Consider the following 25940-nt stretch of genomic DNA (forward strand, 5'->3'; position numbering starts at 1 on the left):
ACTCGGAGCCGGGCTGGGCGGAGGCAAGGTATGGTCAGGTGTGCCCAGGGCGTGCTGCAACAGCCAGGCTCTATCACGACATTCAAGTTTTTCCACTTCCAGTCCTTTCCCTCACAGTAAGGACCGAGCCAGATCACAAACACTTCAATTCAAAAAAAAAAAAACAAAAAAAAAAAAAGAAAAGAAAAGAAAGCAAGAAAAAGGAGCCCCAGAGAGCATCACAGCACTCCACTCCCTGCCATTTCTATACACCCAGCTGCTGCTCCCTCTTCTCCTCCCAGCCTCCCATGCCTCTTCCGATACCCAGGAAAACATTCTGTTCTGCGTTAAAGGCTAAAGCTAACACATGACCAGCGAGAGGCAGCAGTTTGTTTAGCTCTTGGAGTTTATTTTAATTGCAGCCTTGTTTTGTAATGAGGACGGCCGCAGCAGGGGGAGCCTTCTGGGATCTGGGGGGCTGTTCCACGGGAGTTTCCTTATCAATAAAAAGTCTCGTCCATTTAAATTAAGAACCAGATCGGATGCGTGCTCAGCTGCTTTGTTTTCCTGGAAGTTAAACCGTAAACATTTGCTTATTAAGGATTTCAGTGGCTGGCTGGGATCGCAAGTCCCTTCCAAGTGCTACCTTTAACATCCCCAGTCTCCATCAGGGAGGAAGGAGGGGGAGAGAGAAGGGCCCTGCGTTCATGCTGACAGGCAGAAAACAGCCCGGTAAACCTGAGTAGTTTGTTATGATGATGCATGAAAAAAAGAAGGAAAAAAAGAAAAATCATGTGATTTTTATGCAAATCAGGTGAATTGGACGGTTAAAAAACCCCTAAATGTCAGGTAGATAAGATCACATACACCTAGAGCAGTGTCATGATATTCTTTGTACGTTACATTCATACTGGAAACCAAAACGTGTTACAGAAATCAGACACCCACAAAAAGCTCTGAGATTGCACTGAGAACACGTTCCTGCAAAGCACCAACCTCTGACAAAAAAAAAAAAGAAAAAGAAAAAGAAAAAGAAAAAAAGTAGGTTAGATTAGAAAACAAGATAGTTCAATTCCGCCAGGGAATAGGCTGTCCCCGCGCAGCGTGCAGCCTGGCCTCGGTGCACGCGCATTAGTTCGTGCGGCGGCACCCGGCTCTGAAACGGGCAGCCTGCTCCCGCAACCCATCCTCGACTGCCACGGGGAAGGGGAGAGATTTACAGGCTCTATTCTGTCAGGCTAAACTTTTCTCTCCCAGACACTTTTTTTTTTTTTTCTTTAAAAGTCCTGGCAGCTATTTTGCACGGGGATGGGTAAGCCTCATGGCCTGAAGGAGTTAATTTCAAAAGAAAAAATTATAGTGGGGCACTGTTTATTTAAGCACTATTTTGTAAAAGACGAGGCACTTCTTTCCAGAGGTGCAGTTCACCTGGGAAAAACACGCGCTGGCCTCGATGCCGCTTAAAAACCCGCTCCATGTCCCCTGCGAGGACGACACAAACCCCGGGGGCTCCCATTGCTGCCGAGCAGCACCTCCAGCTCCGAGGGCCTTCAACATCAAACTGCAGCTCTCAGGGAGGGCTAAATAATTTCCCACTGCTTTGCGCCCCGCACACCAACACGCAAGCAGAGAGGTTGCTTTTCACCCGGGGAGCTTTGCCGGGGGGGGAAATGGAGAGGCTGGAGCAGGACGTCCCGCAGAGGGGTGCGAGGCACCTGTAGCGATGCTCAGCGCTGCTCCTGCTTCCGCTCCCGCACCTCGCAGCCGCTCCGGTGTGCCCAGAAATACCCCTGCCAACTCCAAGGGGACCGTTTTCCAGCAGCATCGTCCCCCGTCCCGGCATCGCCACTGCTTTGCAGGGCAGCGCGTCAGGGTTCAAACCCCTGCCTGGGTGAGGGGCTCTCTGCAGGGTGGGGGGCTGTTTTCGAGAGGGGGGTGCATGGGGCTGGCCCCCCACAGCGGGGTTACTGCAGCCCCGCGCTGGCGGGGCCGGGTGCTGCCCCTCCACGTGCCGCACGGGCACCTCGTGGGTGTGTGGGAGCCGCCCCGAGGCCGAGGCCAGTGGGGAGCGTCCTGCAGCCAACCTGGGGGCTGCTGGTGGCTTCCCACCCCCCCGGCAACCCTCCCTGCCACAGGGCCACCTTCCCCCCTCAAAGTGAAGCCGCTTGCTGTCGGCCAGCAGAGGCGAGGGAGGCCGCCCCGCCGGGGCATCGCTGCCCTGCCCGCCTGGCAGCCACCACCACCGCCACCAGCTGCCAAGCTGGTCCCCGGAGCTGGCACCCAGATGGGACGGGCAAGGAAAGAGGATGACAAGGCCTCGCTCGGCACTGACCCCCCTGGCCAATGTGGGGAGAGGGGTCCCAGGGAAATGACCCCATCCCCAGCACCCCGAAGCCCCTGGGGAGGCACCACGGGGACCGCTGCTGCTTTTGGGGAGCAGAAGGAAGCGGTGGGAGGCAGGGGCGGGTGGCAGGAGCCCCCGGGGAGCTGCGGCCAGGCCCCGGGTGATGAAGAGGGGGGAAGAGAAGGTACGAAACTGGAGGAGAAAGGCCAAAAACCCCGCAAAGGCGCCCAGGCCGCCCCGTTCCCAGCCCGAAGGGGATGCTGGTGGCTGCCCTCTTACGTCCCTGTAACAAGGGGGGTTAGAATGGAAACTCTGATGCAAGCCCAGCTTGGCAGTGGCCAGGCAGAGCGAGAAATCTCCCCCGTAAAAGTGCTACTTGAACAGAAGCCATGCTCGACCTCGGGTCTCCACCAAAAAAAAACAACACCCAAGCGGCAGCCCTCTCGCTGCTCCCGAACGTCCCGCAGGCGCTGGGCTCTGCCGGGTGCACGCTCCGGCTAAAACGAAAGCATCGCACGCTGAAGAGAAATGACAAACAGAAAAGATCTGCCTACCCCCACAACCCCCTTCCTTTTAATTTCATTGCTGGGGAAAAAAAAAAAAAAATCAAAATCCTGGAGCAGAGTTTATATTATTGGGTCCATTCCTGCTTCACCTCCGAGCTAGCCGCCCGCAGACACCCGAGGAGCCCCTTCCCTGCCTGGGGCCGGGATCGGAGTCGCACAGCTCGAGCTGCACTCACTCACTGGGAATTACATACTGCTTTTTAACTACAGGAAAGCCGTCTCTCCAGCATATCTGAACCATCTCAAGTGTCTCGGAGTACCATCCCTGTCTTGCCACCGGGCTATTTTTAATGATGAGTTGGATCAGCAGAAGGTCTTTCTTCCTAATTTTTTTTTCCCCTCCTTGCTTTAAAGCATTTCAGTTCAAGAGCTCAGCTGAGAAATCAAAATAAAAGCAGCACCCGGGGACTTTGCGTCCAAGGTGGCCGCTCCATGGGGCTCGGCAGTGGCTGAATCAGTAGCTCTGAGCAATTGCATTAGTGGAAGAGGGCACCGTGACCTGCGGTGGTTATTCTCGTAAACAAATTTCTATTAATTGCAACGGCCTGGGAATGCCATCGCAGTCCGCAGCGCGCCCTCCCTCTGCTCCCCGCCACACCGAGCGGCCACGGCACCTCGCAGCCCAAAAAACCGACGGGGAAAGAAAAATGAGACTTGCGATCTGCTGATCCACCCCCGCCCCGAGACAAACCCTCGCAGCAGGCCCACTCGAAATAAATACGCAAGGCTGGGGGATAGAGAGGCAGAAATCTCGCCAGATTTACATACAGGGCGATACATTTCCATACAGGACCGGGGGAAGGCTGGGGTGACAGACCCCCTCCCTCTGCACCCCCCTGCAAAACCCATCCGAGACACGGATTGCAAAGGCTTTGCATTATTCCCCCCCCCCGCCACCCCCCGCCTCCCAGCAAAGGCCTTTGCCCAGCAATAGGCGAAAAGTGCCGAAATAAAATCCCCTCCAGAAAAGCCAACGCGGTTTTGCATCCCGACATTCCGAAATTTCCATACAAGCAGAGTATTTACAGACTTACAGGTTATTTTGCAACAATAACAACAACAGCTACAAAGAATTAACCCACCACTCCAGAGTCCTAGAAAGGAAAAGAGAAAACGGATAAAAAAAGAAAAAAAATCTTTTTTTTTTTTTTAGGTCTGGAGAATCCCGGCAAAGAAATAAGAATAATTTAAAAATTAAAATAAAAATTAAAAACAAAAAGGAACAAGGGAAGGGAAGCGCATGGGGGGGGTCTTTAAGGAAGAAGCTTCTTTCCCCGAGTGTAAATTCCGTCGGAGGCCGTGAGCCGAGCGTGGCTGTTTGCAAAAATTATTGAGAAAAAAGCTGATTGAGGGAAAAACAATTTTAAAAAATGTAAAAATCCAGTGCAATGCAGCAGCATCCTGGCTTTGCTCGCTGGGTTTTGGTGGTTTTTTGGGGGGGAGGGTTGCTTTTTAAACGCGAAAGTGACCCGACCCCCCAAAATCAAATATAAAAACAAAGAATAATTTTAAAAAAAAAAATTAAAAGGCGCAATTTTTTTTTTCCCCGGATCTCTTCCTTTTCTCTCTCTCTGTCCGAGAGAGCTTGGGGGGTGGGGGGTGGGATGTGTGTTTGCACCGCCCGGCGTTGCAGCCGGGACCCCCCGTTCGCCGCTGTCGCTGCTGCTGCTGCTCCGCGGCCGCGCGCCGCCACCCCGCCGCGCCCCCACGTCACACACAGCACCCGCCGCCACGTGACCCGCCGCCCGGGCGCGACCACTGCGAACGGGGGGGGGGGGGAGTGTAAAGAAGGGAGGGCGACTCGATGGGACCCCCGCCGCCGCCGCCGCCCTCCCGGGCCGCGCGCCCCCCGCGTCGGTCCCGAAGGGGGCGGCGCGGGGGGGGCGCGCGGCCCGGGAGGGCGGCGGCGGCGGCGACGGAGCGGCGGGGGGAGGTCCGCGGCCCTCCCCATGCTTCGCGCAATGGTAGAGTCTGCAGCTCAAATTCCGAGAATTGGGCTCTGTTGATTCTTAGAACTGGGGTTCTTAGAAGTGGTGATGCAAGGAGTTTCTAGGAAAGCCCGGAGACCAGGTGATTGCTGCTTCTATTGCCGCGGCCGATTTTACCCTTTAATTCTCTCTCTCTCGCTCGCTCGCTCGCTCTTTTTTTTTTTTTTCTCTCCATTTTTTTTTCCCTCCTCTTTCCCTCCCTGCCCCGCTCCGACGCCTGGCGCGGAGCCGCCTCTATATATTTCTACCCTTTTTCCCCCCCCCCTCTTTCCTTCCCCCCCCTTTCCCGCGGCAGGTGCCCCGACAGCCCTTTAATATTTTTTTATTATCTCCTAAATCTAAAAATTTTTTTCCTGCTTTATTTATTTATTTCATTCCCCCCATACACACACCCCCCTCTCTCCTTGCCCGCTGTCAGGCGAGAAAAATAGGGGTGCCTGCATGTCTTAACGCCGGGAGCGCGTATAAGGGGGGGGGGGGTGTCTCCCCTCGCCGTCCTCTCCCGGGGATTATCGGTTATCTGGGATTATTGGCTTTCCCGCACTCGTGACGGCCGGGTGGGGACGGGGAGGACGGCGGCGGCTCCTCTCTGCACCTGCAGCCGCCCCGCGGGCGCAGGACGGCGGCGATCGCGGCTGCCGGCCGCCGAGCGTGTGGCGTTTTGCGTGACTCGGGGTCGGCTCCCAATGGCTGGATCCCTCGGTCGGGGTGTGTTATTTTTCTTCTCCCTTTTTTTTTTTGCCCCCCTTCTCCTCATTTTCTCTCTCCTTTTTTGGGTTTTTTGGGGGTTTTTTTGAGCGTGTTGTGTCGCTGTTGTCGTTTCGCCGCCGCACAAAGCCGCCGCGGAGCGGGGCTGGCGGCAGCGCGGGGGCTCGGCGGCACCGGGCACCGCCGCTCCGGCCTTTCCGCATCGTTTTCCCTCCCCCCTCTCTATTTTTATTTTTACATGAATATGACATTATTGTTGTTATTCCGTCCCCGATGCAACTGCGGAACGGCTGGTGCGTTTTGCAACCTGTGGCGGGGCTGCGCCGTGATCTGTCAAGCCCCGGGCTAAGAGCGGGCGGTGATGGAGAAGACTTGCGGCATTTCTCTGCCCGGGGAAGGGGGGAGCCCGCGGGGAGGCTCGGCCGTCGCCGGCTGCCGGCCCCGGAGCACGGCGGAGCGGCGGCCCGGGGCGGGGGGGAACCGCGCTCGCCTCGACGGTGTGTGCCGGGGCGGCCGCGACGGGCTTTTGCCGGCTGGAAAATAAAACGCGATGCAAAGCTCGGGAAGAGGGGGAAAAGTGTATGGAGCGGCTCTGAATATGACGCGCAGGGCTCAAAATAATAATAATAGCAGCCCCCGCGGGGAGGAGAGGGGGTCCTCCGCCGGGAGGAGGGCGGCCGGCGGGGGAAGTGGGGTGCAGCCGTGCGAGGGACGGGGTCCCGGCTGCGGTGCGGGGGAGCCCCCGGTGCCCCCATCGCAGCCCTTCCCCTGTGTTTACTACCGCGGCGGACTTGGCGCGGCGACAGGCGCTCGTAAATCTGCCGCCGGCAGCCGCGGGGCTGGCCCCCGGCCACACGCTATTCCTGGAGCGAGCGGCGCGGCCGGCCGCGGAGAGCCGCGCAACCCCCGCGCACCGCGCCCGGCCCGCGCCGCTGCGCCCCCCAGCCTCCCTCCGGCTCCCCAAAAAAAGCAAAAAGCAAGCGGGGGAAGGGAGAAGGATTTTTTTTTGTTAGGCGTGTGTTTTTGTGTGTGTGTGTATATTATTTTTTTAACCCTCCCTTAAAAAAAAAAAAAAAAAGGCAAAACAAAACCGAAAAAGCCCAACTTTGTTATGAAAACTTTCGTGGTCGGGCGGCAGCGACCTCTCCCGGCCGCCCCCCCCCCCCCGCCCCCCCAGCCCTCCGCCTCGCCATCCTGCTCCCCCCGCCCCCCGCCTTTAGTTTGCAAAGTCACAGTATGAAATGTTATGAAATCGCCTCTTGGGAAGGAGGGAAACAGAAAGCAAGGCGTTTGTTTAGAAAAATCTGTGGCGGCCTCTCAGATGTGCCTAAAAAGCTGCCTTTGACCCCCGGCCCGGGTTCGTTTTTTCCACTGACTAAAGTAGGCGCCGGATTGGTGCGAAGGGAGGCTGGGGCCAGAAGGATGAGGCTCAGCAAGAAGCACTGAGTTGGTCTGACATCTCTGTTTGGGGCCAAATTCGTACCTGTGCCAGTGGAAGTGTCAGCAGGGCCAGCTATGGGATCAGGCCCTCGTTCGATCTGGGGATGCTTATTGATTCCTCTCCTGAGGTTTTAGATGCTTTAAAAATTATTATTTGCTGTATTGTTTCAAAGGCTTAAAGGATAAGTGCTTTAAGAGCAAATACAGGCTTCTTCCTTCAGTCCTTAGGGGGGTTACAGTTCAAAAATTGCTTTAAAAATACTTTAGGGGAAACCTCTCTTTATATATACATGGAGAAGCAGAACCTGAGGTTCTGTTGTTTTCTCCTGACGATAGGATCATGGGTTTAAAAACTTAAATTATGGATGGCAATTTTTGCCCCATGAAACAAATCATCAAGCCATTAAAATATTCAAAGGGTGTCTAGCAATTTTCCAGAAGAATGGATTATTACATTGTTCCAGTAAGAAAAGACTTCATCTCCGAGCGTTCAATTTTGACTGGCAAAACAGATCAAAGATCTCTTGGGATGCATTTCAATTCCAATTTCCAATCCCCCTCAGTTCTGACTGTCTGAGTCAATATTGGGAGAGGAAGTGGAGGTTAACTGGTTAGTTATTATTGCGAAGGAAGAAGTCGGAATGAGAAGTGATTCTTACAAATCCCACCCCAAAAAAGAAAAAAGAAAAAATCAGTCAAAAGTCTTTATGATACTTTTTAGACATCCCTGTTTGCAGCGCTGGGAGGACTTCAGCCTGCTGTCTGATGAGACAAAAATAAACCTAGCAGAAACATTAAGTTTTTCAAAACAAGGCTGGAAAAGCTCATAAAAATAATGTTGCTCAGACGCGTTTTAAGAGAAACAGAATTACATCGACAAAATTATATGTTTTCCAGGTTTGGTTGGGGTGTTTTATTTTCCAAGGGGAAAAATTGCTCCTGCAGCAAAGCTAACTGGTGCCATCTAGTGTCATGTCTTCCCCTCCTCCCCGGCCAGGGCAGCGGCTGGCGGAGCCGGCAGCCTCGGGAGAGTGGGAACATGTTTATTAACTGCTCGTTAAAAAAAGAAAAAAAAAATGCTTGCCAGCTAGGAGGAAGGTGGCAGAGGAAACTCTGGATGCCACTGAACTTACTTAAGGAGCCTAATTGGAAACAACCGAGTGCTTATTAAAGTCACTGACATTTCCATATGGAGTTCTCTCTGGGTCTGGTCATGAAATCACATGTGAAAATCTTTCCGAGTTGTGGTGTTAATCTGCCCTTGAATTTCTGCCTAATTTAGGATGTATTATAAAGCTATGCTTTTCTTTTCCTTTTTTTTTATTTTTTTGGGGGGTTGTCATGGTGTAACCCCAGCCGGCAACTAAGCACCATGCAGCCGCTCGCTCACTCCCCCCTGGTGGGACTGGGGAGAGAATCGGAAGAGTAAAAATGAGAAAACTCGTGCGTTGAGATAAAGACAGTTTAATAGGTAAAGCAAAAGCTGCACACGCAAGCAGAGCAAAGCAAGAAATTCGTTCGCTCCTTCCCATGGGCAGGCAGGTGTTCAGCCATCTCCAGGAAAGCAGGGCTCCATCATGTGTTATCAGTTACTTGGGAAGACAAACGCCATCACTCCGAATGTCCCCCCTTTCCTTCTTCCCCCAGCTTTATATACTGAGCATGACGTCATATGGTGTGGAATAGCCCTTTGGTCAGCTGGGGTCAGCTGTCCCAGCCGTGTCCCCTCCCAACCTCTTGTGCACCCCCAGCCTCCTCGCTGGTGGGGTGGGGTGAGGAGCAGAAAAGGCCTTGACGCTGTGTAAGCACTGCTCAGCAGGAACAAAAACATCCCTGTGTTGCCAACACTGCTTCCAGCACAAATCCAAAACATAGCCCCATACTAGCTACTATGAAGAAAATTAACTCTACCCCAGACAAAACCAGCACGGCGGGAAGCTTTCAGCCCCTGATGGCAGCAGCCTAATGTTCATTTGTAGGAATGGTGTTTGGTGGTTTGGTTTTTTGGGATTTTGGGGGTTGGTTTTTTTTAGTAAACAGTAATGTCCTCAAAAACCCATTACAAATACGGGTGGTAAAACTTCATGAGGCAGTCCTGTGTTGTAGGAGCAGGGGTGGGTGTCCTCTCCTTTTACATGAATACTCCATTAAAAAGAAAATCTTGTTACAAAGTCTATAGGTGAATAAAATGAAGCTCTAACCAGTAGGTGCATTTCACAGTGTATAGCTTATGTACCTTCCCGTATTTATGGCATTGAGGTTGAAGAACCGTTTCATGCCTGTTTTGTTCCGTGTGCTGTAACGTTTGGGCTGCAAACTCCACATGAAGAGCTTTTACTCATTCAGTTGGAGCCTGAAATGTTGTTTTCAGGTCTCTGAGAAGTTTGTAAAATCTAAATTTGGTGAAAAGTTGCCTGTGTGCTCACAACCTCTTGCTCCATTTTATAGTAGCATGGGAGTCTATAAACGGGAGCCCTGTATGCTGAGTGCCTGTATTCTTTTCTAGATCTATTTTTAAACCATTCTTCTGTTTGGCAAAAAGTGACACTTGGTTTCCATGTTTACAGCAGGCATTGGCAAACCTCAGGAGTTCACAGTTTGCAGTTTGGTTAGATGAGTATCCAAAAGTCAGCATCTGACCAGTAAACTCTTTCAGACTGCAAATTTAGACTGCAAATGTAGTCCTCCCTGCATTTCTTTTTGGTTTTTTGGTTTGTTTTTTTTTTTTAAATCCATACTAGATCTTATGCATTCCTATTGCTGCAGGACGCTGGCAGCCAAAGAGACACACACCCGTAAATCAGAGCAAGTGTGTAGTCTTCAGGACTGCTTTAAAACCCCAGCAATCTCAGTGGAGCTTCCCATCTAAAACACAGGGAGAGCTAAGGGCCTTGGGAGAGGGGAGAAGTTTTTGGACTATATTGTTTTCCTCCCCCTCTTTCTCCTGGTCAGTGTGCTGCCTTTGGGCTGTATGCTGGGTACCCATGAGGAATGTGGGATCCCTGCGTATGGAGGGGAGAGCTTGGAACAAGCGCACTGCAGGACAGTGGGTCCTGAAGAACGTGTCCCGTAGGACTGGGCTCCCCCTGAAAGGGTCTCCTTAAATGTTTGGTTAAAGAAACATAGTGGTGAGGGGGTGCCTCTCCCCAGCTGTGGGAACCCAAGCTGCATATGTGTCTTGTCCCATCCAGGTGGGATGGCGGAGCCGTTCCTTGTTGTCAAGATGAGCTGTGCCACCCTCAGCGCCAGGAGGACAGAGACAGGGAGGGGAGGGTCAGTGCCAGCTGGTGATTTACTGCCCCGGAACAGGGTGGGGATGATGGGACACCTCCTCCGAGCGCAGCCAGGCCAGGGACCTGGCTCAGCTGCTGGGGACGCCCGGCTCCGGCTGCACCCTGATGTTGGGTTGGCACCTCGGTGCAGGGCTCGGTGTTGGCAGGGCAAAGTGTCTGTCCCTTGTTCTCTGGAGTAGCTCCCTTGACTCCGCCAGGACGCGGTTCCTGCCTTCCCTTGAAAAATTAATGTGCCAAATTGCTTGGGGTCGTTTGAAATGCTGAAGAAGGCTTGACTCCTCGCTTCCCAAGGGCACGCACTGCCTCTGCCTCACAGTCGGAGCTTGGCTCCGTAGAGGGCAGGGGAGTCCTCTTCAGTGGAAAACATTGGAGGCAGCTTTAGTGTGCTTTCCCCCCCTCCTCTGTGTTTTCTTCTGCAAAGACCAAAACAATGTGGAGACTTGAGCAGGGCCAGCTTTCAAGGGCAATCCTTTTAAACCCTCTTTTGAAGTACAAACTATAAAGTTCCCTGCAGCGCTCGAGAAAATATGCAGTTTTCCTGGTTCCAAATGCTGATAATAAACCCGTCCAGATAATGCATTGCATTTCCTAGAAACATTTGTTTGCTGGCAGGAAATTGGATCAGATTGAAAGTTAGCAGAGACCGCTCGATAGAGCGAGTGCAATCCGTTCACAGAAGGGTACGATGGAAAAAACAACAGGGCTTGCACTAGTGATGCTGCTTTTGATCTGCGCTGACACTGTGCGCTAGGGCTTCTCTTGGTCTCTTCTTGTGTTATTATTAATCCAGCCACGTTTTGGCCTAGACGCCAACCAGAAGCTACTAAATTAATAAAACTCTGCTGTGATAGCTAAAGGACGCTTAGTGCCCCCTGACTGCAAGACACTGGGAAAGGGGAACCGGGTGCTTGCACATCCCCAGCCAGGAGCATAGTCTTCGCCATGGCTTGTAGCATCCATGACTGTGCCTGGGGGGTCCCCACACCACCCCATTTTCTTGGTTGTGCCTCTGGTCTTTGTTCAGGAGAAAGCAGGCATCCCTTGGCAGGATGGGGGGGGGGGCAGCTGGCAGTGTGCCCTTGCAGGCGGGGGGCTGTTCCCATGGGGCTGGGACTCTGCAGGGTGCTGGGACTGGGGAGGAAGAGGGGGCAGGATGGAGCTTCCCCTGGGCGGGCAGTTTCGGAGCACTGTGTGGGATGAGGCTGTGGGGAAGGGAGACTTCACCCAGCCACCTCTCCAGGGTGATGCAAGGGAGTCGGCGCTGCAGGCTCTGGAGGGGTAGGAGACTGGGGCCCAGGGAGCGGGAGTGATCGGTGCCCTCCCCCAGACTATGCATTTGGGGGTGGGAGAGGGGCAAAAACCATGGGGTATCCCCCATGCAAAGAGGGGTAGGGGAGCAAGGAATCCCCCCAGTGTACATGGTCGGAGGAGGATGGATGAAAAGGGATTCCCTATAAATGGGAGAGTGGATGGATGGAGGGGTTTCCCTGTGCGTGGCAGAAAGATAGATGTGGGGACAGTGGGACGGGGAAGTCCCTGGTTCTCCCCTCTGCCCTGGGCTGGGGGACCTATGAGGGTCTCCCCTTTGCATTGCCCCACATTCAGGTGCACCCTCCCCATGCTCACTGAGCCGGCCGCGGGGAGGGCAGAGCCAGCCCTGGGCTCCCTTCCAGGAATGGGTTTTCTCGGGGAGGTGCCGGCAGGGAAGGGCCGTTCCCTGAACCGCTGGGGCAGACCCATTGCCTTCCTGGAAGGCAGCAGCAGTGACAGTCCCATGCGGCCAACCCCGAAATGGGCCCCGCGTCTGGCCCAGACCTTCCTCTCCGGGCACAGCGAGCCCCGGTGTGCAGCCCTGAACACTGCCAGAGAGCCCAGACCTACAAGGTACTGGGCAGGAAAAATGGAGTCGGGGGGCTTGGGGTGATGTTCTGGCCCCAGCTGAGCCTGGGGAAGCCTCATGGGCTTTGAGGGGGGGGGGATGGAGAAGGCCATGCTTGTTCGTGGTGGTCTTCTCTGCTCCGCATCACTGGTCTCTGTTGCTGTCCGCATCTCTGCGGGTCTCCGGTCAGAGCATCCTCCCGTGCTGGGGTGCAGAGCTGGTGCTGTGCGGAGGCCGGGAGGGGCAGGGTTAACCCGGCTCAGCATAGCGAGGGGAAGGAAGGTCCCTTTCCTTTTTGCGTGCCCACATCCTGCAGCCGGGAGCTGCTTGGGATGCACCTGCTGGGCTCCCTGGGCTGTGGGCGTTGCAGCAGCACTGTGCTGGGGAGGGATAATTTGGGAGGGTGGAGGGGGGACTGTGCGGGGGTCCAGCTCTGGGAGGGGAGCTGGGTGTCTCCCTGGCCAGGCAGCGCTGCTGCCTCGCTGTGGGTAAGGGAATTTGGCGGCAGCAGCAGCAGCAGCTTCTCACGTGATGCTCACGGGCGCAGAGTTCATCTCGCAGTTTGTAACTTTGTTGGTTTACGGATGGGTCACCTCCCCGTGTCTGTGGCACCGGGGTGAGTCCCCGGGAGCCTGGCGGAGCATGTCTGCTGGCACAGCTGAGGTCAGGATGCTATACAGCTGCCCCAAATGCATACGTCCGTTCGTATGGACACACAGATGCATGCTGGGCTCCTTGCAGAGCACTGCGAGTCCCTTGGCTTGCTATTGATGGTAGCGAGCGGCTGGCAGTGAGCGTGTACGGAAAGGTCAGAGTCTGCAGTATTTGGGAAATGAGTCACTTTTTGTGTCTGCGTAAAGTTTTAAGCTAGCCAGGCTCAGAGTGGCTCTGAAGATTTGCATTTGATGGCTGGAACGGGGCTGTAAGATACCCCTGTGGGTTTCGCGTGTGATACCTTGCCTTAAATCTCACCTCTTCATCCCACCCCGGTGTCTCCGGGGACATGAGGGGAGCTTGGGCTCCAGATCTGCGCATCTCCCGCAAGGGAAAGGGAAGGGGACACTTGTCCTCACAGGGCTGGATGGGCTCTCTGCAAGTGCTGGCAGTCTTACTGTCTCTGTCGGGTTTTTGGGGGGGTCGGTCCTCAAAATAGTGTGATGAAGGTCTTGGGGTTCATTGGTTCACTTATTTATTGCGCTTCTCCCTGCTGGGTCAGCTGCCTGAGGACCTTCTTCCTGCATTATTGCCAGGTCAGTTGTCTTTGTTGCTTTTAAGTAAATTTGGGAGTAATAATGTGAGTTCTCAAAAGAAGTTAACTCCTGGGTTTCCTTGCCGTGCTGCCCCAGCCACGTTGCCCATGAAGCCAGTGGCTGGAGACAAAGCTTGCGGTTTGGGGGAAGGCTTTCCCAGCAGCCAGAGGAAGGTGTTTGTTCTGGGTCCTCATCCGTCTCCGCCACTGGCTTCCTCTGTGATCCTGGCCAAGTCACTTTGGTACTTGACGCCCATATCCTCCCAAGTCTGTTCGGCAGTCCCATCCCAGGGCATTTTCACTGGTGACTGGAGCGCGTGGGTATTCTGAGAAGGGCAGTAGCTGTTTTGGAGGACTGGATTCAGGCGCTTTCCAGGTTTCTGAGCAGAGTGGCAGCAGATGTTTGTGTGTAAGTCATACCTGTTAACAAGGTGCTGGGAATATGGCATTGGTCTTGGATGTGGCACCAGCCGGGAACTCGATCTTGGCAGGGGAAGAGTTATCTCTGAAAGAAGTGGTGAGAAAATTCTCGCTTGACTTCCCTTCCCCACCTGCCTTTAAGTTCCTGAGTCATGGAAATGAAAATCTCCTTGGCATACGCCCATGGTTTGGGCTAGAGGGTGTGGAAGAAGCTATGATTGGATTCTCAAAGCCTGTGGTTGTGATAAGAACGTACTGTACCGGAAGAAACAAATGTTAACCTTACTGGAGAGTAGAAGGTTTGTTATCTCTAGCTTTTATCCAACTGATACTTGAGCAAAACAGCAGGCTTGTGTCCTGCCATGGCCAATTCATAATTACCAGCTAATGTGACGTTTGTTTTCTTATGCTTTATTTGTAGGTTTGAAAGAAACTTTTGGACTGTGAATTGAGGCATTGGGTATGTAAATTTAAATTTTGTGCTTCCCCTCCTAACCCTCCCCCTTCCCTTTACCATGTTGAATGAAATGTTTCATTAGACCCAGCTGGAATTTGTTTTCAGGAGAGCAGCTGCTCTGTAGAAAATACTGTACGTTCATATGCTGCTGGGGAAGGAGGAGGAGTCGAGGTTGTGGGAGGGGGTTGGTCATAGAGGAATTTGATGCTGAAGGTGCACGTTCCAGCCCAAACTTCAGGCACAGGGAGATGTGGGCTTTCCTGGGTACTGGTTGGGATGACACCTCCGAGATGGATCAATGGGTGTTGTGTTGGGGGAAGGCTTCGTGTTCCTCGACTAACCCAAGCCTTGCTCACTGGGAGAGACTGGGCTGCCGTGTGGGTAGCAGCCCAGCAGGTTAGATGAGTTCTGCTCCTCACTGCCACCACTGATTCATTGGGAAACTGTGGACAGGTCTTCTCCAGAGTGGCCACCACTTGGGAGCAGGAAAGTAGTTTGCTGGTGGGTGAATCCACTGTGGGCTGGATTTTCCAGATGTTGAAATCCTTCAGCTTCAGTTGGGACCTTCAAGGCTTGTTTTGATTCCCCTGGCTGGATTTGCAGCCAGCCAGCAGACGGATGAGGGGGATGGCTCCTGAGGAAGATCTGAAGGCAGGGAAGCTGTGTTGGGAGCTTCATGAAGATGAACCCAAGTGGTGGGGGGAGGAGTGGGCTGGGGTGGAGCCGCCATGGGTGAGGCAGGGAGAAAGAGGAGGTGGTTAGCTAATCCTCAGGAGGGTCTGGTCACCTTCACCCACCAGCTTGCTGGGTGGGACTGAGACATGCCAGGTCTCACTGCTGGCAGTGTCTCACCAGGCAGCCTTGCAGGCAGTTGGCATGGTGCAGGACTGTCTTGGGACTGAAGAGCTGGTCCTGTCCCTACCAGCGGCAGTTGGCCATCTGAGCACATCTGAGCACAGAGAGCAGCAGCTGTCTCTTCGCTGGGTTTAGGGCACTTGCCTGGCTGCTTCTCCATTCCCATCCTCCTCCCGCTTCTGTTTTGAGCAGACTCGAGATGGCCTCGCCGGCAGACAGCTGCATCCAGTTCACCCGCCACGCGAGCGATGTCCTCCTCAATCTCAACCGCCTTAGAAGCCGGGATATCCTGACCGACGTCGTCATCATTGTGAACCGGGAGCAGTTCAGAGCCCACAAAACGGTCCTGATGGCCTGCAGGTGAGAGCAGGGTCCCCTCCCTGACTCCCTTCCCTGCTCCCTCTGCCTTTGGCCACAAGCAACACTGCTGCAGCCCCGGGGAGGCTCGTGGGGTTTACAGACAGGGAAATGGAGGCAGAGAAGCAGAATGGAAAGGGGCTTAAAAGAAATTTGTACCTGCAGTGGGATTAGAGCTGAGACCTTTTGCCTCCAGCGCAGTGCCCACACCTCTCTCCTTGCATGCCCACACCTCTGTCCTCCTTGCATGCCCACATCTGCCCACATGCAGCCCATGGAGACAAACAGGAGCACAGCAGAGGTGAGGCACATCCCTGAAGGCAAAGCACAAACGCTCTGCAGCGACAGGGGAGGGGAAGGAGGGCTGGATGTTCGCTGGGGTGAGCGAGTCCTCTGTGACCGCAGTGTCCCCTGCCGCTGCTATTTTTAGAGCTATTCCTCCCTGACTCCCAGGCTGCTGGCTGCACCCACCTTTGCTGATTTTTTTTTTTCAAGCCTGGTGGGGTCTGAAATCCCTTTCCAGCTCCTAGGATTGCTGGAATTGCTTCCTAGTGAACGCTAATTAACATCCCACCATTGCCCAGTTGAATTTACAGCAGATGCCTTCCAGGGTCTCCTGCTGACAAGGTATAAAGATTTGAAAAAGCCAGGGTTTGACTATTAAGACATCTGAAAAATGTTTTGCCAACATTTCCTTCCTCCCCCTAACCCCCACCCCCCCCACCCCCGATTAAAGGGTGAGCATGGGTGCCCCAAGAGGCTTCTGAAAGAAATGAGTCACAGTGGGAAGGGGGTGGTGGCAAGAACAACAACAACAATAAAAAAGGGGGGGGAATTTCTAAATGGAGGCAGTGGGGAGTTGTTGAACAGGTGAGATCTAAAAGCAGGCTGTTCCAGTTGGGAAAAGTGCAGTGCAGAAGACGCTTACTAAGCTGAGAAACCAAGCTTGATAATAAGGGGGAAGCTCAGGGAATTCTGTAATTGCCTCCTCCTCCCTTCCCATTCACGAACCCCTCTGTGCTAAGGGATTTCAGAGAAATTCTCCTTTCTTCCTCTGAATTGTCATAACACTTGTCTTCTCTCGTAACTCCTCTCTGCAGTGGCCTCTTCTACAGCATCTTCACTGACCAGCTCAAGTGCAACTTGAATGTCATCAACCTGGACCCCGAAATTAACCCTGAGGGGTTTTGCATCCTCTTGGACTTCATGTATACATCCCGCCTGAACTTGAGGGAGAACAATATCATGGCCGTGATGGCCACAGCGCTGTACCTGCAGATGGAGCACGTGGTTGATACCTGTCGAAGGTTTGTCAAGTCTAGGTGAGCGCCATGAGTGAACTTTGGAGAGCCTGGGATGGTGTGTTTGGGTGGGAGGGGGGAGAACTGACAAAGTATCTGCAAACTTATCCTTACGGGCTGAAAATGACTGTCTCCCTCCTTTTTGCCTGGTTGCAGTGAAGCGGAGATGGTGTCTGCTGTGAAGACCCCAAGGGAAGAGTTTTTGGCTGGACGGATGCTGAGCCACCCAGAGGTGATGGCTTATCGGAGCAGAGATGTCTCGGAGAACGGCATGCCTCTCCAAAATGGGTCCCTCTGCAATGGGAGGGCCTTTGCACCTGGCTTGATCAATAGTTTGTCTGGATCCCCCATTTCCTACCATGGATACAGCCCTCTCCCTCTGAATAGCTTCCTTGTGGATGATGAGTTGCGGGAGATGAGGATGCCTCTCTCCGAACTCTCGAGGGCAGGTGCCTTCCCCAAGGAGAGGATCCTGCCGTGCGACAGCTCCAGGACAATCCCCACTGAGTACATGAGAACCATTACCGACATCTCGGCCAACATGTGCCACGCTACCATCTATGCTCCAAAAGAAGGTGCTGCTGAAGAAGCCAGGAGCGACATGCACTACAGCGTAGCCTCTGGCCCCAAACCTGTTGTCCCTTCAATCCGGAACAATCCCTATTTCTCCTGTGACAAAGTGGCCAAAGAGGAGGAGCGGACCTCTTCAGAGGATGAGATCAGCCAGCACTTTGAGCCCACCAACACCCCCCTGGACCGCAAGGGTCTCATCAGCCCTCAGAGCCCCCAGAAGTCAGACTGTCAGCCCAACTCGCCAACAGAGTCCAGCAGCAGCAAGAATGCCCGTATCAGTCAGAGCTCCAACTCCCTCTTCTCTAAGAGCCCCACAGACCCCAAAGCCTGCAACTGGAAGAAGTACAAGTTCATTGTCCTCAACTCTCTCAATCAGAGCACCAAGCAAGACAGTGCTGACCAGAACGAGATGGGAACCCTCTCTCCTCGCACCTACATGCCCATGTCCACTTGCCAGCAGTCCATGGAGCCGGAGCATCTCAACGTGCAATCCCCCACCAAGATGAGTGTGAATGGAGAAGACTCTACTATCCCACAAGCAAGCAGACTCAACAATATCGTTAACAGGTGAGAAGATTTCCCCCCTGCCACAAGAGACAGGACTCCCTGTGTTGTTGGTGAGGGCTTGGAAATGTGTGAAATAGCTGTAGTGTTGGGCTGGGGAGTCCAGCCATGAGCAGGTGGAAGCCTCTGCATTTGGTGGAGCACTGCCAGTGACATCAGCTGGGTGCCAGCTGTCCCCACCTAGCCTGGCCTGGCGATGGAATTGGGAACATTGGCTCAGGAATCCCTGGCTCACTTCAGCAGCTCTGGACAGTTTCTGGAGCCTGGATTTGCCCAACCTGGTTTTTACCAGACTCCTTGTGCCTTGAGCTTTTGGTTGGCTGTAAGTGTTGGAAAGGCCAAACTACCAGGGAACAGTACGCTATCCTCTAGACCTGGATGTTCCTAGAGAGCTTTGAGGTCGTTTGGTGGTGGGCACCTGAAGGATTGAGGCTCAGGGACCTGTTGTTGATCAGGGCTATGCTGTGCATCTCACCACAAAAGTGTCCCCATAAAACATGGCTGTCCCTTGTGTACGGAAGGGTGCAAACAAGGGCCCAGTAGCTCAAGCACAGCAAGAGCCTTCTCACAGCTGTGTGCTTTGCTGTCCTTCCACAGGTCTCGGGCTGGGTCCCCTCGGAGCAGCGAAGGGCAGTCTCCACTGTACATGCATTCGTCAAAGTGCAGCTCCTGTGGCTGCCAGTCTCCACAACATGCTGAGATGTGCCTTCATACCCCTGGCTCAAACTTTGGAGAGGAGATGGGGGAAACCCAGTCTGAATACTCTGACTCCAGCTGCGGTGAGTCTTGCATGCCTGGTCACCTTTTTCAACCAGCAGGCAAGGGGGCTGTGCAGTCTGGGGACCCATCCAACCAATGCCCTGTGTCTGAACAGGCAGTCAGACCTGTCCCTGATGGTGGTGGATCCCAGGGTGCTTTACAGTCCCCTCTTGACTGGCTGACCAGCTGTGTGCATGCAAGTGAGGGTCACGCACATGGGAATTGCTTCCTTCCTCCCCTTCCCCAGTACTGTCCAGATACCTTGTGCAGGGAGTTAGTCACCTGCTGCAAACTTGGCAGCTAAGGACAGGAAACAAAGTGCACCCCACCCCACCAGAACCACAGGAGAACAAGCTTGGCAAATGTAATGACCCTAATGGGGATTGGGCAAGATGGTGTGTCTCATGCATCCGTCATGATATCTTCATTATCAGGGAGCCCAATGTGCACATCTGGAGAAATGCAGATAATGAGGCCTGCAATCTTGTTGCAAAACTCCACAAGCACAGAGACAAGTATCTGTGCACCCATCTGCCTGCAGCTCAGGGAGGGGGAATGCAGAATTGTCACCTGTGGTGTGGGCAGAGATCTGCAGAGGGAACCCCACTGTGGTGATGCTCAAAGCTACACACAGCATTTAAGAGTTAGGCACCCTCCTACTGGGGGGACTTGCCTCGCGCTTCAGATGATGATGGTCTTCCCATGCTCAAGGAAGACATCTATACATGTAAAGGTTTAAGATCTCCAAAGGTGCTGGCGTTGCTCCAGAGCTGAGCATCCATCCTTCAGAGGATGCCTGATAACTTGGGTGCCTTTGTGGACCTCTCTGAAAGATGTCCAGGTGAGATGCTGGCTTCTTGGAAGCAGCTTGTGTTGTGCTGAAGGAGAGATGGCTTGTGATGACTTTGCTCTCCCAAACCATGCATGTTGTTGCTGTGTGCACAAGGAGGTCAGGAGGTAACGGCACGGTGCAAGCACCGCTGACCGCAAACATTTGCACTCAGCTTCTTGTTCCAACACTTGCTCTGGCTGCCCCTCTCCACCATCCCAAACACATCCCGTGGCTCATTGAGGAGCTGGCCCACACATTGCCCATCTCATTGCTCACCTCTGTGCCCTCCCAGAGAACGGAGCCTTCTTCTGCAATGAGTGCGACTGCCGGTTCTCCGAGGAGGCCTCTCTCAAGAGACACTCTCTGCAAGTCCACAGTGACAAGCCCTACAAGTGTGACCGCTGCCAGGCCTCCTTCCGCTACAAGGGGAACCTTGCCAGCCACAAAACTGTCCACACAGGTACAGTGTTGGTCACAGGGACAACTTACTGGGGAGGCTGCGGGTTGCTGGGCACGCAGGCATTTATGGCTGGGTTTGTCCCAGGTGCAGTGTCCCTGCTCTGTGTCACAAGGTGTCCCTGATGGGAAGAGCAAGGTGCTTTTCTTGGTGCTGCCAGGGAGCCCTTGGGCAGAGCACCAAATCTGGGAATGGGGGGGATGCTGCCTGGCCTCACAGCAAGGATGGAGCTCAAGCTCCTTTGCTGTAAAGCACTGGGCACCACTGTTTCTAAAGGCGCCTTGCAAAATGCGTGGCTGGGAGCAGATGTGTGGCCTCCAGGTTACTTTGTGGTAGACTTTAAAAAAAAAAAAATCAAAAGAACATTTAGGGAGAAGTCTGGGGTTTTTTTCCCCTACATCCTAGAAATCCAGATCATATCTAGCCTGGCAGAAACTCTGCTGATGGGAAAATCTGTGCATGGATGGACTCTGTGAATCAGCACAATGAAAGCTGAGAAAGGAAGGGGATATTAAGGGTTTAGTCATTTGCTGACAAACCTAGGGATTTTTTTTTTCATGCTTTTATTAATGCTTAACATGTCAACAGCCAGTTCACTAGCTGGGGAAGGGAAGTCCATGCTGACGACTCGGTGCTGCTGCACTGAATTAGACATAAATTCCCACAGTCTCAGCTGAGCTCCAGGAGGGCTGTGCAGGTGACTGAGATGACACAAGTGCCAGGGCAGGGTTCGAGGGTGTGTGGGGTCAAAGCCTGGAAACAAAAGAAAAAGGCAGGAAGGGATAGACGATGGCTGCTTCCCACTCCCCATCGAGCCCATCTTCAACCATTCTAAAGAAACTCATTAAAACCTTTTTGCAGCTCCCCCCATTGCCAGGGGTCAGCAGCGGTGATTGTAACCAAATAATGACTTGGGAGCCTGGTCGCTGGGTGTGCCTTGGCTTTCTGCTCTATCAGCTCTTTTCGCTCCTCTACAGAGGTGGGGAATGGCTGAGGTGGGATGTGCTGGTGACCACCAGGAGCCCGAAGGGAGGCAGCTGGCCCTGTGTGGCTTACTGATGCTGTCGTGGGGCCGGGAGGAGTGATGCTGTTAATCCTTGTTGGCAGAGCTGCCCAACTTTCTCTCTTGCCCTGAAGGCTGCAGCTCCCAACCTGAAAAATAAAAGGTACCCACGGTGCCCGGGTACCTCCTGAGCTCACCCTGCTTTGGGGACACCCCGAGCTGTCCTGACCGATGCTGCTTGTCCACAGCCATCTCCAGAAGGGACAGGAGTCAGGGCTGGTGCTTCATGCCATGGGGTCTGGCACCTGAAGGGACTTAGCTCTGGGGAGCACCATGGATCATGGGGGCTGAGCACTCCTGTACTTAATCCCTCACCCTTTCTTTTGGGCTCTGCAGGAGAAAAGCCGTACCGCTGCAACATCTGCGGGGCACAGTTCAACCGGCCAGCCAACCTGAAAACCCACACGCGCATCCACTCCGGAGAGAAACCCTACAAGTGCGAGACCTGCGGAGCCAGATTTGTCCAGGTGCATGTGGCCTCTGGAACCTGCAGTGCCTGGGGAGGTGGGACATGGCTGGACCTCCTGCCCGAGACCAGTGATGCCTCGTGGCAGGGAGGAGGCTGATGGGCTCGCTGCCTTGGGCAGCTCTTCCCGTGGTGGTGTGGGATAAATAGGGTCCTTAAGGTCTGTGTGGGACAGTTTGGCTTAGTAGGAAGCCTGATTGCTGGTTTTAGCTCCTCTCCTCCATTTGCTGTTAAGGATTGGAGATATCAGACATCAGACACGTGTGGCCCTGACTCCCAGCTAGAACCCAGTAGATGAAAAAAAGATGGCAGGGCACAATCTCACTCCCGGTGGGATGTCCTTGCTCCCACGGGGATGCCCTTGCTCCTGGTGGGATGCCCTCATCCCTGGGACTGTCCTCACCCCGAGCTGCTCTCTCTAGGTGGCCCACCTCCGTGCTCACGTGCTCATCCACACCGGGGAGAAGCCATACCCCTGCGAGATCTGCGGCACACGCTTCCGGCACCTGCAGACCCTCAAAAGTCACCTTCGAATCCACACGGGAGAGAAACCGTATCATGTGAGTGACCCTGCATTTTTTTTTTTGTGGGGGCACTCAGCTGGGGCTGGGGGAGGATGCTGCCAAACCTGGGGGGCTGGGAAGACACCGGGCATTCACATGGGCTGGTTGCAGCACCCCAATGTCCTTTGCCAGCCTCTTGAGGCCCCGCGCCAAGGTCACGTCCCTGCTCCTCATGCCCTGTCCCCCTCTCATGCATTAGCTGATGCCGATGTGGTATTTTGTCGTGAGCGTCTGCGTTGGAAACACTGACGTGCAGCCCAGGCTGGGTATATCTTAGCTGCTCTTCTTTTCTTCCACCCCATCTGCATGGAAGAAGGTCACACTTCTCCAAATAGCTGTGGCTTAAATTACAGCCGCCCGCTGTGTGCGGGGATGGGGGAATGGAGCAGACAGCCTGGCTTGGGGTCCCCTGTGCTGGTGGCACTTGTGCTGAGCAAGCAGCCTGCCCTGCCTTGCTTGCAGCCCTGGGGGCTCCCAGCTCTTTGCTGGGGCTTTTTGGGCTTTCCCCATGCTCTAGAGAGGGAATCGGAGCAGGGGTTATCGTCCAAACGTCCCTCTGGAGCCATCCAGCTTGCCAGGGGTCAAAAGCAGCTCCCGGAGTAGCCGTGTGGCTGGTTTGAACATCTAGATAAGGAGCTTGGCACTATGTCCATCAGAACCAGGGTCCTCTCTTAGGGGACCTCAGCCTTTGTGCATCCCATAAACCGAAATGTGCTGCTCAAAGCCTGGGATGGGGTGTCCCCAGGTGCTGCTTCTCCCACCACGTCCCCACTTTTCCCTCGTCCACCAGTATAATGGGCACGGCATCCTGGGGTAGCTGGCGGAGGACAGGCGTTTGCTGTGGGACGCCTGCCCTGAAGGGAAGAATGTGTCCCCTACCATCCCTACCATTACGTTTCACACCCTCTGCCTTTGTCTCTCGCCCCCAGTGTGAGAAATGCAACCTGCATTTCCGCCACAAAAGCCAGCTGCGGCTTCACCTCCGGCAGAAGCACGGGGCCATCACCAACACCAAGGTGCAGTACCGCATCTCAGCGAGCGAGGTGCCTCCGGAGCTGCCCAAGGCCTGCTGAAGGCGGAGGATTTCCCAGGAGGAGGTCGTCTTGGGTGGAGGGGAGAAGCTGTCCAAAGGATACTTGCAACACTTTAAGAGGAAAAAAAAAGGAAAAAAAAAAAAAGAAAAAGAAAAAAAAGAAAGGAAAAAAAAATTCATCACATGATGGAGTGCCTCTAAACCCATAGTGCAGATAGGTGGAAAAACATTAGAAATTAAAAAACAAAAAAATTACAAATACACGGGTTTTATTTTTCCCAATTATGTGAAACGAAAAGAAAAATAGAATTATTCAGATCTTATTGTATATAAAACATAAAAAATAAAAATAGTCATTTTAAATGTCTGTGCAGTGGAGTGTTGATAAACTCTGGAGTCTAATCTTCACAGCCTTTGCCGTTTGAAGATGAGGAATGTAATGTTGATTTATGGGAACAGATTTTTTCTTTTGTATGCAAAATGTGTGTTCTTTTAAAGAGAAAGTATGCTATTAAAGAGAGGGCTTTAACTTTTTTAACCAAAGGTGAAGGAATCTATGGCAGAGTTGTAAATATATATAGATATAAATATATAAATATATATATAAAATAAATATATATAGACCTTTAAAAAAGCTATATTAAAAATATATAAAATGCATTAAAGGCTCAGTTGGAATCTGCAGGCAGAAGCCACTCTGAGAATCTTTATTATGATAGAGCACTTAACGAGATATTTTAAAGTATTGCATCTGTACAAGTAAGAAAATATTTTGTCTAAATGCATCAGTGTATTTGTATTTTTTTGCAAGTGAAGGTTTACAATTTACAAAAAAGTGTGTATTAAACCAACAAAGCTGCAGAAGGAATTTAAAATAATAATAAAGTGTAATTTTTTTTTTGTTCTAGTTCTCAGTCTGTATATATGTAAAATGTGGTTTCGCACGGTGCCTTTCTTTTCAATGGAAGTTTTCAATGTATGGACTATATTGAGCTCAGTTTCTTCAAGGTACAGCCTGATGTTGCAAAAGGAGTTTTGGTGGAACTCTCTATCGGGGAATGTTTTATTTTTTTGGTTTTGGGTTTTTTGGTCTTATTTTACATGCTTGTGTTATAAACAATCTCGGGAGACAGGGTTTGGGCTGTGTCTAAACTGCATTAATGCGTTCTGTAAAATATAGCTGTACAAATAAAAGAATAAAATGAAGAAAAGTGAAGTATGATGGAGTGAGGGGTCTATTCTTGCCTGTCCTTCTCCCAGGCTGGTCGATGCCCCGGGAAGGGGCTGAGCATCCCAAGCCCCGGGACGAGCTCTTGGCTTGGTGCAGCTCTGGCCCTGCATTGAAGGCAGGGCTGGCTGAAGCAGCCTTTCCCAGGGTCGAGTGAAGATGGTCTCTGGTATGAGGTCAGAGTAGAACTCGAGCTCTCTGCTCTGCATCCTGGTGGGGACTGTTCCACTGTGCTACCTCCTTGATACTTTCTGCATTTGCACTGAGTAGCTGGCAGAAATAGGGCAAAGCCTGGGAGAGACCTTTTGCTGCCCAGCCCAGGGCCAGTTCCAGATGGCCGGGTAGTTATTTATATTTCCTGGAAACCAATGCAATTGCCAGAATTGCTCAGGGCAGAAATCTGCCTGCTGCTCCTCTTGCTTTCCAGCGCCTGGGGTGGGGGGGGGGAACTGCTGGTTCGGCTGCCTTGTGCAATGGTTCTGTGGAGCAGGGTCTGTAACCCCCTCCAGGAACTCACTGGCCCATAGCATCTCTGGGCTTCCAGCCATTGCACCCTGGCTGTGGGCCAGAGCTGAGAAAGCCCAGCTTGAGGGAGTCCCCCTGCTCTCCCCCAGCAGGGAGAAGAGATGCTTTGGTCCATTTGGGTGGCTGTGCAGAGCTGGGGGGTGAAGCCACGGGGTGACCAAGCCCTTGGGAAGTGGGGATGCCAGGGGTGCATGTAAGTGCCTTGTGCTCTCTGCAAGCAACTCAGCAGCTCTTTGCTGGTGAGGGCTCACTAGTTGCAGAAAACCAAAGAGCCTCATGCAAAAAGCTGCTCTGAATTACACAGGCAGGACCGGCTGCAACCAGCGCTGGTGTGGAGCAGGGCCACTGCTCAACATGGCCCAGGGTGGGGTCTAAGCCACACAGGGCTTGTTTCATTTTTAGTTTAGTTAATTCATGGATAATTTTGGTGCAGGGCTTGCGGGTAATTCACAGTGAGGGGACTTGGAAACACCAGCTGAAAGGGGAGGGCCTCACTGTTTACAGGGACAGGAGGGGATGTAGTAAGGAGGAGCTGGAAGTGAAGAAGAGGATGGGCTTTGTAACACACCATGGGACAGAGGTGGATAGGAGACAACCAAAGCACCCCTGCATGGGAGGGAAATGCCAAAAAGCAGGGGGAGCCAATTTGCAGCACTGCTTTGCAGGACCCCCAGCTCCTCTGGCTTGTCTCCCAGTGGACCTGATCTGCTGGCACATGAAGAAGCCCCCAAAAAAGCGAAGGCTGAGCACTGAGCTGCAGCCAGCCTCTCCCTCCTCCTGCTCTTTGATTTGGCCGGGCAGGACGGGTGCCTGGTAGTCTGCAGCAAGCGCCCGCCTGCTGCAGGGCAGGCTTTCTGTGGGGTGAGGGCCCCTTGGCCGCAAAAACCTCTCTTCGCATGCATCCTCCCGGGGCAGGAGCCTATTTCTCACCCCGCAGGCTGGGCACACCCCACTGACTGCTCGGAAGGGCTGAGCCCAGCACAAGTCCTCACCAGCTTACTCGTGTTAGGCACAGGGTGGGGGAAAAATGACAACAAATGG

General features: G+C 53.2%; 1 protein-coding gene across 1 annotated transcript; it reads left to right on the top strand.

Moving 5' to 3' along the window:
• The first annotated feature begins 4889 nt into the window (after nt 1–4889).
• Nucleotides 4890–24352, top strand: BCL6 (BCL6 transcription repressor). The gene is made up of 10 exons (XM_072868160.1): nt 4890–4959; nt 14288–14326; nt 15371–15538; nt 16636–16857; nt 16993–17976; nt 18571–18752; nt 19857–20024; nt 21421–21551; nt 21973–22110; nt 23043–24352. The coding sequence occupies exons 3-10, from the start codon at nt 15378–15380 to the stop codon at nt 23184–23186; spliced, it is 2130 nt and encodes a 709-aa protein (XP_072724261.1). The 5' UTR covers nt 4890–4959; nt 14288–14326; nt 15371–15377; the 3' UTR covers nt 23187–24352.
• Nucleotides 24353–25940: the final 1588 nt, after the last annotated feature.

Source organism: Ciconia boyciana, chromosome 7 (assembly GCF_034638445.1).
Source record: "Ciconia boyciana chromosome 7, ASM3463844v1, whole genome shotgun sequence".
Classification (NCBI taxonomy): Eukaryota; Metazoa; Chordata; class Aves; order Ciconiiformes; family Ciconiidae; genus Ciconia; species Ciconia boyciana.